This window comes from Brienomyrus brachyistius, unplaced genomic scaffold (genome assembly GCF_023856365.1).
Source record: "Brienomyrus brachyistius isolate T26 unplaced genomic scaffold, BBRACH_0.4 scaffold54, whole genome shotgun sequence".
NCBI lineage: Eukaryota > Metazoa > Chordata > Actinopteri > Osteoglossiformes > Mormyridae > Brienomyrus > Brienomyrus brachyistius.
Window position 1 is genome coordinate 169,850 of NW_026042329.1, and position 12,916 is coordinate 182,765.

General features: G+C 44.8%; 1 protein-coding gene across 1 annotated transcript in view; it reads left to right on the plus strand.

The window, feature by feature from the left end:
- The window catches only part of LOC125724024 (NACHT, LRR and PYD domains-containing protein 12-like), a 593,671-nt gene that overhangs the window by 146,012 nt on the left and 434,743 nt on the right, over positions 1 to 12,916 (plus strand). The window contains exon 6 of the mRNA XM_049000874.1: positions 6,244 to 6,354. Coding sequence (XP_048856831.1) covers positions 6,244 to 6,354 — 111 coding nt within the window. The remainder of the gene's footprint in view (positions 1 to 6,243; positions 6,355 to 12,916) is intronic.

Here is a 12,916-nt window from a genome sequence, read left to right on the forward strand (position 1 = left end):
GGGTTTATGTGGCAATTGGAAATGTGCATCTGCTGGTCAGTTTGCAACTCCTGGACATAGGCCACCCTCAGGGGCAGCAGACGTCCCTCCGCCCAGAGAAGGAGCTGCCGTGTCGGGGCCAGGAACTGCCTGGACCTCATGCTCCCTTGGCGACTCCACAGAGGTGTTGCAGCACATCCCTCCCCATCAGGACAGACTCGAAGTGCTGAAGTGTGAGCAAAACAGGCATCAGTCCCAGCCGATGTATGTGCTGTCCTGCATACATCAGTGGTTCCAGACCCCTCCCCCCCCCATCCTGAAAGTGACGCATCCATTGTCACCACTTCCATTCACGCTGGCGGGGGTCCCAAGGGCACTTCCAGCCGCCGGAGACCTTGGTGATGCCATGGCAGCAGCGTCCTGATGCAGCTGTGAAAAATCCGGACAGGGGTGTTCCTGTATGGAACTGGAGACAACCGCATGCGCCTCATCCATCATTGGCAGAGACTCAGATAGAAGAAGCTGGGCAAGTAATGTTGCGGCAGCCAGCTACCCCACCAGGCGGAGTCAGGCAGATAAGGCAAGTGGCAGCCCCTGTGGAATCAAGCCAGGGTTGTCCTGAGCACAAGCTACCTAGCTGGAGTAAGAGAGCCCAGCATCCGCTTGGAGTCCAGGCCCATGCCAATAAACTCTACCATATGGGAGGGATAAAGGGAGCTCTTCTCCCAGTTGACGATATAAAGTAGAGCTGTCACATACGTGAGAGGATTTAAATTAATTATGTTTCCAATATAGATTTAGTATCTTGTGTGCATGTGAAAGCAAGTCATGTGTACGCGAAAAACGTGCACACCCAACAGTGCCGGCGTCAAGGTGGGGCATTCGAAGGCATTGCCCCCCCTAGCTAGTCGCCGCGTCTCCCCCCACCCCCCCCCCCACACACACACACACACACACACACATATGTTCCAGCACCCACCACCACAGGCTCCACAATATTCATTTTTATATCTGATTATTTATCAGATATTAAACGTGTAAACATTCACGAAATTAATAAAGAGCGGTTTCAAATATTTTTTGTCATATTATAAATTCACAGGCTAGTTGGTGCTGATTGGTTGTTGCTTTGATGCGGCATTTGACTTTCGTGCGGAAAATATGATAAAATAGAATTTTCAACGGCCAGCGGTCACGTGACATTAGGGTAGCGATTCATTCAACTGAGCCGCGTCTTTTCATAAGGGTGTGTAATTCAAGAGAGCGATTCATTCAACGGTATAGGTTATTTGTGACTGAAAATTAATGGACATAAGCATAGATTTGTTTGTTGAAAATCTATTATTTATATGTTGAAAATATATTATTACATTATACATTTGTAAACGCATTATGCAGGTCATTTTCACTTTCACCAGAAAGCGTGGTGGCGCTACTGTACTAAACCAAACTCCACTCTTCGTTTGCAAATTTTACTCGGATCAGAAGAAATTGAGAACAGGCCTATGTCTCGCAGTCTGATAACACGTGGTGAAATCCTCAGCAACTGATATATAGTCTCATAAAGTCTAATGCAGATGGGAAATTGGTGAATAAGTTGCAGTCTTGGGAATTATAAAAAAATAAATATCAAAGTTGAGACCCTGATGGAGTTTGAGCTGTGTCACTCATGGGAAGCCTAATCGACAGTAAGCTGTTCCTGCCTTCAGTCTGAACGAATCATTGCGTTGCGTTTGCGCTTCATGCATCACAAGGGATGCATATGAAAGGCGCTCGTTTACCTTTCATTAGTCCTGTGATCTTAGGGTTTGCATGACAGTGACGGGGGCAGTTATGATGACTGACCGCCTGTCTGGGTCTTTTTTTGTTATTGATGGCAGCTAACGTTAACATCACTGGGAATCCCGTGACCCACAGGAGTCACGAAAAATTGTCAACCTCTAGTGTCGCTCATATGAATATAGTTCACGATTGATAGTGCCCCCCCATAGTCAGTTAGATGCCAGCCCGGTAGATCCACTCTGACGCCGGCCCTGGTACCCAAAAGTATCTCCTGGACAGGGGAAAACATCAATTTATTTTTTTGCACAGGTCCCTTCAGGGGCCCCATAATAATGACAGGTCTGAGTACTGAATATTATGCATGTATGTGCATGTATGGGGCAGCGTGTGGCTCTGTGGGCTAAGCCTGTGTGCCTGTAATCCGGAGGTCGCAGGTTCAAACCCAGCCTCAGCCTGCGGGTCCTTGAGCAAGCCCCTTAACCCCCAGCTTAACCCAACGTCCTCTATGAAAAAGGAGCAAGTTGTGGGAGGCGTAAAGACAATTTCCCTACGGGGATCAATAAAGTATCGATTATTATATCTACCTTTACCTTCATGCTCACAGAGGCCCCAGAACGAGTCATCTGGTCTGAATCGGCACAAAAATGGGGGAAGCTCCTTCTAAAATGAACCCCTCTGTGGAGTGTATAATGAAGAGAACTGAAAGGTAAGTCTGATCCTGTGTATGTTTGTGTGTATCCCTGTCCCGCCTTCTTCTGTATGTCATTTCCCTCTTTGGCCAGCAGGTGCCGCTGGCCATCACGTTTGTTCTTGTTTTGTACTGTGTTCTCTTGTTCCCTGGGCTGCCATGTGGCTTAATGGGCAAATCGGACAACTGTGTCACGTTTTTTTTGTTGGAATGTCACCTGTCTTTTGTTGTGTTTAACATTTATGATTTCTTGTAAAACCTGTGTTAGTATTTGATGTGTTTCTGTACAGTCCCTTGTTTTGTTCCCTGTATGTAGTAATGTTCAGTTACCCTGTTGTTCTAGTTTCACTTTGTGTTTTATCCTTTGTGTATCTGTCAAAAGCCCTCAGCTATGCTTCAATAGTCATAGTCCTTAGTGATTAACTGCCCATACCTGTCTTTCGTTACTCCTTGTCATGTGTCTATTTTAAATTCCTCCTCTTATATTGTATTGTTTTATTGTATTTTTATAACTTGTAATATGCTGGTGTACTGCTGCTGGAAACTAGAATTTCCCAGAGGAACCTTCCCGAGGGATTAATAAAGTTCTATCTATCTATCTATCTATCTATCTATCTATCTATCTATCTATCTATCTATCTATCTATCTATCTATCTATCTATCTATCTATCTATCTATCTATCTATCTCTATTTAAGTATCTGTCCGTGCTGTAGTCTTCAGTCAGTCATTGCATTTGAGCTGGTATGGGTTCTGTTAGTTGTTGTTTTGCTACTGCTCCTGGTTCCCAAGTGTATTGTTACCTTTGTTTCATGGCTGGGGGGGTATTCCATGAATTAAGGGAAAGTCTGATTTATTTCGACAAGTCTGGCTCATTTAAGTGGGAGTGTCTTAAATGAATCCCCGCTGAGTTACCATGGTAACTTACGCGAGTGAACAAGTCTGCTCTGGACCGGGTTCACTGTCTCGCTTAGCTAAGCCGTGTCTCAAAGAACGTCCAACGTGTGGGAACAGATTCCCAAACGATTGTTCCGCCAGACGAAATTCCGCAATTTCACTACTCATGTCATGTAATAAACATAAATGAAATTTATTGTATATATTTTTTGGTCTCCACATCTTCCTGCTCAGAAAATCCTATTGGTAGTGGTCAGGGCGAACTTTTAGGGAATAAAATTGTCATTTTTCCGAAAGCATCTAGGTTTATTTTACTTATATGATGTTACATTTTGTTCCATTTTTTTCCAAGGACCCACTTTTAATATTCAGTTTTAAAGCCCTACATGGGTTAGTTCCTCCTTATATCACCGATTTTTTATGTCCATATACTGCATCAACGTCACTGAGGTCCTCTGACCGGCTTCTTTTGTCCACTCCAAACAAAGGGTGACCATACATTCGCAGTAGTAGCACCAAAATTTGGGAATAGCTTACCACTGCATATTAGCTATTCTTCAGTCTTAGTCTTTAAAACTCATTTATTTTCATTAGCATTTGATGAGACTTAAATGCACTACAAAGCAGATAGTGTATCTGTGTTTTATGTTGGTCTTATACCTTGATATCATGTTGTGATTTTATGACCTTTGTTAAACACCTGGTTCAGCAAGAACTGTTCTTAAAGTGCTATATAAATAAAGTTGACTTGACTTTGTCCAGGAAAACATGTTTGGGTCCCCCTGCACAGACTATATTGTTTCTGAGGTGTGCATTGTGCAATGAGGACAATTGCTAATAGTTATTAATAAAAATGTTTTAATGTGGTTACACTGCAAATGAAACAAGGTTTCATTCCATTATGTCCACCAACTTTCTTTTTTCTATTTATGATATTGCTCCTAAAAGAGGTGAATGTTTATGAACAAAAAAACAAAGTCTAAACCCTATATAGCAAATGGCACCAGAAGCCTGAGAACCATTAGACACATGCTTAACCTTAAAAAAAAATAAAACAAATATTGCAAATTACAAAGTTTTTAACAATGTTTGATGTTTTAAGAAGAAACAAGTAACAATGTTTCCTTACCTTTCCCCTCCATCAGCTTTCATGTAAAACACTAAGTGAATGGATTGATTTTTACTGCAAATTCAGAGATCCTGTGGAATGTCACGAACAAAGCTCTCGCCCTCTTTACGACCAGAATGGAATCCTATTGGTTTCTATTTAAAAACCTTTAATGAATCCCCAATTATAACGTATAATACATGTATTTCAATAGAAACGGCATTGTCATAATTTTTTCTCAGACCTCACTGAGGCCCTTAGTGGGCCACCCCCCCCTACATTGTGAACCAGATTATAAAGAGCTCGGCATCTTCATTCTTCTCCTTTTTCTTCCATAACCAGTCAGTTCTTTTACACTGCAGGCAACAAACAGATCATCTGGCCTATCAAAAATGGTCACATGTGATGAAGTAGACCACAAACAAACAAATATATAGACAATTAAATCAATAAACAGGAAATAAAAGCAACAACAGCCATATCTAGTGACAGAGGCTGTAACAATAATACTAAGAAAAAGCAAGAAACCCTGTATTCACTTTGTCTTCTCTAAATTCTGCTCAGTACCAGGTATAAAGTAAATTTGTTTGACAGAACTTGAGTAAGATGAAATTTCTTTATTAAGAAGGCGTCCTGGAGTTGACGGCAGGAAAACAGAGTATCCCCATTCCAAAGAAGTGAACCGCTGAAAAAAGAAAATGCTCAAGTTTTATACATTTCTGTAATTCCCCATAAAGGCACTTTTTTGCCCCATTGATTAAGACAGGATCTCTGGTCCACATACAGAGTGTGTGATGACCTGAGAGATGATGGCATTGTGCACCTCTGCATTCCTTTAGGCCCACTGACCAGTCAACCAGTCACCACCAGTTGCACCCCACCCTCGCTAGCCCCTTACACATCCCCATGTTAATCAATACCATGCAATCAAGCAAATGAAACCACGTCTTATATATTTCGTCCATGGGGATTCATTCAATTCATGACAACATTCACTAGAGCTCATTCAACCATATGATTCTTGAAATAGATAAATACAGCACGCATGAACCTGTTGCTGCACTAAGATATTTATTACTGCTTTCTTGTTAACTTCCTCTGCAATATGAGCTGCCAGTGCAGTACGTCTCATTCTTTCAGAAGAGATTACCTTCTGATTATCTTGGCAAACAGGTAGTTTCAGCTCAAGTCCAGCACAAGACACACACACATACACATTCTTCTTGCCTTCTAGCCTAAGACACAGGCAACATTCCCACTATGCATCTCTCCCCAGCCCTACTGGAACTTTTCTTCCACACTGTAAAACAAGCCTGTTTGCATCAAGAGCTTCACAGCATGTCAAAGTACATGAAGGCAGAGCAGAAGGCTAAACAGCTGAAGGTTTACTGTGACACTGTTCTCATATGAATTATATTTACATAATGAGGCTCTTTCTTGCGTAGCATGGTGGCGCAGTGGTTAGCGCTGCTGCCTCACAGCAAGAAGGTCCTGGGTTTAATTCTGGGGTTGGGCGTAGGTCCTTTCTGTGTGGAGTTCACATGCTCCTCCTGTGTTCGCATGGGTTTCCACTGGGGAAACCCGTTTCCTCTCACAGTCCAAAACCATGTAGAGCAGGTTGAGTCGCGAGTCTGAATTGTGTGTGCGCACTGTGGTGTGTTGGTGACTGCCCAGGGTTGGTTCCTGCCTGTGCCCCTTGTTCCAGAAATAGGCTCTGCCCCCCCAACCCCGTGACCTCAGTTGGGATTAAGCAGTTACAGTGATGGATTTTTCCTCTGGCTGTCCACAGTGTCCTGATGGAGAGAGCAGGCTCACCTGTACCCAGCTGTGTTTCCATGAGTGTCGAGTCAATGGAGGAACCAATCAACTTCAGAGAGAAACCTTTTCCTACAGATCAAAGGTAAATATACATGTAAACAAACACAAGACACCCCTCTGCAGACACCCTTCTGTCACACATCACTCCTATCACTCTTCCCCACCCACTCCTCCCTGCCTGTATCCTCTTCTTCACATTTTTTTCCCACTCTCCATTACTTTGGACAGTTGACCCCAAGTATCTAATCTCATCCACCTTCAAGGTGACCCTGTCCATATTATATGAATTATATTTATATAATGAGGATCTTTCCTCTCACTGTCCACAGTGTCCTGATGGAGAGAGCAGGCTCACCTGTACCCAGCTGTGTTTCCATGAAGAGTGACAGGTCAAAGGACCGCATAATCTACTTCAAAGAGGAACCTTATCCATCAGATCAAAGGTAAATGTGCATTTAAACGAATGACACTCAGACTCTCAGTCAAAATACAGGCAGACACAAGCTATGAGGAAGCACTTCATAATGAACGCATAATTTTTTACCTTTGGCAAATCCCATTGTCTTTGAGAATTTAAACAGAAATTTTGTCTGTATTCTATTTAAATCATGTCTGAGGTAAAAGAATGAGGATTGCTGTAAAGACTAACCTCCTGCAAGCTGAAATTGGAAGTTAGTTAACTGAAAACTGCATTTTAAATTTCAATGCTTAGCATAAAGCTGGAGAAAAGCAGGCTCACTTGCACACTGCTGCATATCGATTAAGAAAGACTGGACAATAGATTGTCCTCTTCTGGGATGGATGTCTCTGTTTTGATAATAAATAAATGCATTATCAAAGGCACTCATTGTATCTGCTCAGATTGACACTTCAGTTTGAACATTTTTAATGAAACTGTGCCTATTTATAATGTATGTCCTGGTAAGTCATCTGACAAGAAATCTAAGAATTGAATTCTTGCCCAAAGATGATATTTAAATTGTTGCTGAACCAGATCATAGTAAATGTAATATTTATGCGATGAAAACTGAAAGTTAAATGATGAGAAACAGATTTTATTGACAAAACTAAAAGCATAAATGAGAAACAAAATCTACACAGAAGCTAAGTTGGGGAAGGACCCCCTCCCCGACCTGGAGAGAGCGCTCCACCCTTTTCCGAATGAGGACCATGGTCTCAGATTTGGAGGTGCTGATTGTCATCCCAGCTGCTTCACACTCGGCTGCGAACTGTCCCAGTGAGAGCTGAAGGTCATGGTCTGATGAGGCCAACAGAACCACATCATCTGCAAAAGATCTAATCCTGAGGTCACCAAACCGGACACCCTCAACGGATAGAAATTCCGCCCATAAAAGTTATGAACAGAATCAGTGACAAAGGGCAGCACTGGTGGAGTTCAACCCTCACTGGAAACAAGTCCGACTTACTGCCGACAGTGCAGACCAAGCTCTGACACCGGTTGTACAGGGACCGAACAGCCCATTAAAAGGAAGCCTGGCACCCCATACTCCCAGAGCACTTCCCACAGGACTCCCCAAGGGACGCGGTCGAATGCCTTCTCCAGATCCACAAAGTACATGTAGGCTTGGTTATGCAAACTCCCACAGACCCTCCAGGACCCTGCTGAGAGTACAGAGCTGGTCCACTGTTCCACGGCCAGGGCGAAAGTCACACTGCTCCGCCTGAATCCGAGGTTCGACGATCCGATAGACCCTCTTCTCCAGCACCCCCGAATAGACCTTACCAGGGAAGCTGAGGAGTGTGATCCCCCTATAGTTGGAGCACACCCTCCAGTCCAGAGGCACCGCCCCCGATGTCCACGTGATGCTGCAGATTCGTGTCAACCAGAGACTTAAGGAACTCCAGGTGGAACTCATCCACCCCCGGGGTCCGGCCACCGAGGAGCTTTTTAACCACCTCAGCAACCTCCACCCCAGAAATAGGTGAGTCCACCCCCAAGTCCCCAAACTCTGCTTTCTCATTGGAAGGTGTGTTGGTGGGATTGAGGAGGTCTTTGAAGTATTCCTTCCACCAACCCAAAACGTCCCGAGTTGAGGTCAGCAGTGCCACATCCCTACTATAAACAGTACTGATGTTGCGCCGCTTTCCCGCCCTGAGCCGCCGGATGGTGGACCAAAATCTCCTCAAAGCCGTCCGGAAGTCATTCTCCATGGCCTCGCCAAACTCCTCCCACACCCGAGTTTTTGCATCCCGCATGGCCTGCCGGTAGCCGTCAGCTGCCTCTGGAGTCCCACAGGCCAAAAAGGCCCGATAGGTCTCCTTCTTCAGCTGTACGGCATCCCTCACCACTGGTGTCCACCAGCGGGTTCGGGGATTGCCAACATGACAGGTGTCGACCACCTTACGGCCACAGCTCCAGTCAGCCGCCTCCACAATGGAGGTGCAGAACACAGCCCTTTTGGACTCAATGTCCCCCACCTCCCCCAGGACATGGGCGAAGTTCTGCCAGAGGTAGGAGTTGAAGCTCCTTCTGACAGGGGATTCTGCCAGACATTCCCAGCAGACCCACACTATACACTTGGGTGTGCCAGGTCTGACCAGCTTCCTCCCCCACCAGCAGAGCCAACCCACCACCAGATGGTGATCGGTTGACAGCTCCGTCCCTCTCCTCACCCGAATGTCCAATACAGGCGGCCGCAAGTCCGATGACACGACCACAATAAGTATACCCACCCCTGCTCAGCACCTCTCCCCGCGAGCAACTCCTGAGTGGAAGAGGGTCCGAGGTGAGCCCGACTATATCTAGTCGGAACCTCAAAAACTTGTGCACCAGCTCAGGCTCCTGGCCCCAGGCAACTTAGCTCCTGGGATCATTGGAACATTCAAACCCCTCCACCATGATAAGGTGTTGGCTCCTGGTGAGGTAAAACAAAATACATAATTTATAATAAAGCCTGCCTGTCAACTATCAGACTATATTGTTTTACCAGATGTCCCTCCTCTAGATAATTGATGGTCAGAATAACTTACACTAAGCGTGTCAAATTGACACAATCACTTAAGCCCCGAAGATATTAAACCATGTTTTACACAAAGGGTTTCTCAACCCATTCATCTGGGACCCCCAGACAGTCCACATTTGCTCCCCTTTCTAGCACACAGCCAATCAAGAACACTGAGTACCTGGTACAGGTGTGTTGGGAGCTGGGTGGGAGCAGGACTGGGTTGAGAAACACTGTTTTAGGTGAAATATGCATATGCAGTGAGCAGGATGTGTTGCTGCCCTTGAAATCGATAATAAAGTAAGAGTCTCCAAACGGGTACAATGAATTTATTGCCGCTCTGCAAGCACCATGAAACTAAAGAATATATAAATACATATATATTTAGGTCAGGAATATAAATAAACAGTGAGTTTGCACGTTGTTAAAAAAAATGTTAACCTCAATAATAATTTGTACATACAAAGTCAATACAACAAAATATTCGGGAGTTACACAAACCTAAGTAATTTAAATAAAGAATAATGTTGGGGAAAGCGCCCGGCGTTTCCACCCCAACTCCACATTTATGAGACACACACAGGTTACAGTTTTACTTGCAAGGGTACCCACACTCTCTGCAATGCAAACTACAGCAGAATGTGTTACAAAGGGTGGTTCCCCTTGACTCCTTTATTTATAGTCAGTGGGAGGCGCAAGAGTCATGCAGAATAGGGAGGTGAGAGAAAGTTCTGGTTTTGCTACGGTGGGAATGCTATTATTAATATAATCTAAAGTATGAGGCTAGGGGAAAACAAAATAATGTATATACATATTTACATTCATTGCTGATCATACAGGAGTGATAACAAAATGATTAATAACAGTTTCTTCAACCTAACAAATAACATTACAAAACAATGAAGAATATTACTTTACAGTGCCTACTTAAAAATATCATAACTCGCTCCACTTCCTGAGGGCACAAACTTTAACTTCTCAGCAATCAATCAAGCTTCTTAAGCGATTCACGTTACATGCTGCTCCTGCAAAGATGCATGAGAAGTGCAGTGGAGGTCTGTGCGTGAGCCTAATGGCGTGAGCCATTTTTCCCATAAACACTCAGCATTGTGCGATACTCTCGTGCCACCTCATGAATTTCAAAATAAAGCTCCCTGATGATTATGTGACCACTTACATAATCACTTACAAACACTCACTGATGACGAGGACAGGGTTTTTCTGCTGTTCACTCCTGCAAACGTTCGAGTTTGACATTGGAAGTTGTGGATGTTTTGTCGCTGCTCCTGGTACCATTTGGAAGAGGGCAGAGTATGTGCTAATTGAGAAGATAATGATCAGTTTATAACAAAAGAAACAAAAAAACATTTGACTGGAGCGTTCCAGCAGTCTGATGAAACAATGGAGAGCTGGGTCACTTATTGTGAACGGTTCAATTTACAACTAATGGCAATAAACTATAAAGGGGAGCTGGTTGTGCCAAATTTTGAGCATGATAGAGGCTAAAACTTCTGGATTACTGAGAGATCTGCTTCAGCCAAATTAACCAGATGGTTATACACTGAAATTGTAGAAACTTTACAGGATATTTATGTCCTAAGCAGCCAGTAATAGCAAAGTGGTTTAGGTTTCACAAAAAGAAACAGGAAGCAGGAGATTTCATTATTCAGTATGTGGCTGAATGACCTGCTATGTGATAGATTAGTGAGAGCGATACAGAGTGAGGCAATCCAACAGCACCTGCTTACAGAAGACCCCACTCACCTTTCAAAAAGCCATAGAAAATGCTGTATCCATGGAGCTGTTAGAGAGGGAAGCACAGCAGCTCACTGTAGCATCTAGGTGCAGGCAGCAGCAGCCGCCTCTGACAGTGCAAAGAGGTGGCAGCAAGGAATGTCACCCCTGTGGAAGCAGAGTCACCACCCAGCATAGTGCTGGACTGAAGAGCTCACAGGCCACGGCTGTGGTAAGGAAGGGCTCACTGAGCGGGTTTGTAAGGCAAAGGGGGAGAAATGGAAGGAATTATACAGGGACAAGGAAAAGACACGGAAAGAGAAAACAGACAAGTGACATTCAAATAAGAAACTGCAGGCTGTAAAGCAGGACCAGACCGACAGCAGTGATTGACTCAGAAGAGGAGCTACTGGTCAAAGTGCTGAGAGTAAAAGGCGGCACAGCAGCCTATGGTGTCACACCACTGGCGGAGGGACATCCAATCAAGATGGAGACTGACACTGGTGTCACGGTGTCATTCATGGCAGAGAAAATATTCATGGAAAAGCTGAGTTACATTCTGCTACACGTACAAGGCTCATGATGAAGACCTACACCGGCGAGACTGTCCCCATGACCAGAAAGGCAGAGGTCCTGGGGGAACTGAACAGACAGAGGGCCAGACTTCCCAATTATGTGGCTAAAAGGGATTACCCAGCATTGATGGGTCGGCCATGGTTAGAGACCATTTGCCTGCACTGGATTAAAGTGAACAAAGTGTCAGTGGATGAGACGAGGCCTTCAGCAGTGCTGAGGCGACATGCAGTGGTGTTCAAGGATGAACCAAGAAGCATGAAGGGGAAGAAGGTCAAGCTGCAAGTGAAGCCTGGCACCACACCATGCTTCATGAAGGCCAGCAAGGTCCCCTAGGCACTGAAACATAAAGTCAACACAGAGTGGTTGAGAATGAGGTTATTGTACCGGTACCACACAGCTGATGGACAACACCAGTGGTGCTGGATGATATAAAGGAAGACTATCTAGACATTGAGGCAGATGTTTTGCAGCTTTGACCTGCCTGAGCAAATTGTCACTGACGATGGGCCATGATGTAAGACAAGGAGCAGCCCAAGTTGGGGCACTAACCCATCACAGAACAGTCACACACCACTGACATCTACAGGCAACTTGGTAACTCCATTGACCCTCAACATGGTTTTCGATTGGAAACTAGAGTACCCACAGGAAACCCCATGACAACATGGAGAGAACATGCAAACTCCATACACATGGTGCCATGCTGGAGACTTCAACTTTGGCCCCAGAAAGGTGAGGCAACAGGTCTAACCACTGTACTAGCATACCATCCTACACACCTTTCAACGAAGTTTAAAATGTGCTACTGTCTTGTTATATTACATAGATCCTTTCCTTCTGAAGCATAATAACAGTCCACATGAAACTACAGGCACATCCCCAGCGTATATCTTGATACAAAGAGGAGTCTGGACACGTGTTTACCTGCTGAGGCTTACATTTATAACAGGAACTGTGCCAAATGAGCCAAAAGCAGGCAATTCTCCACCAGAGACCCAGTTCTGGCATGAAACTACACTACAAAAGAAACATGGACCACTGCTACGATTCTAAGATGGAGCCTATTTCGTACCATGTGCAGACCAGAGACAATCTAATATGGCACAGGCATGTAGACTAATAGCTACCTCTGAAGGCTGCATCTGCCATGCCGACCGCCAACATACCAGACCTGACACCCAGGAGCGAGTGACTTACTTACGAGGGAATGTCAGCACCCACACCCACACTGCCATGGGAGCCAGTGGCTGAGCCAGATCCTACGGAGCTGCCAGAGGTCACACCAGAACCAGGACCTGCTGGGAACCTGAGGTGCAGCCCAGCGAGAGACAGGAAGCCCCTGAGTATTACAGGCAGTCTAGTGTTAACCCT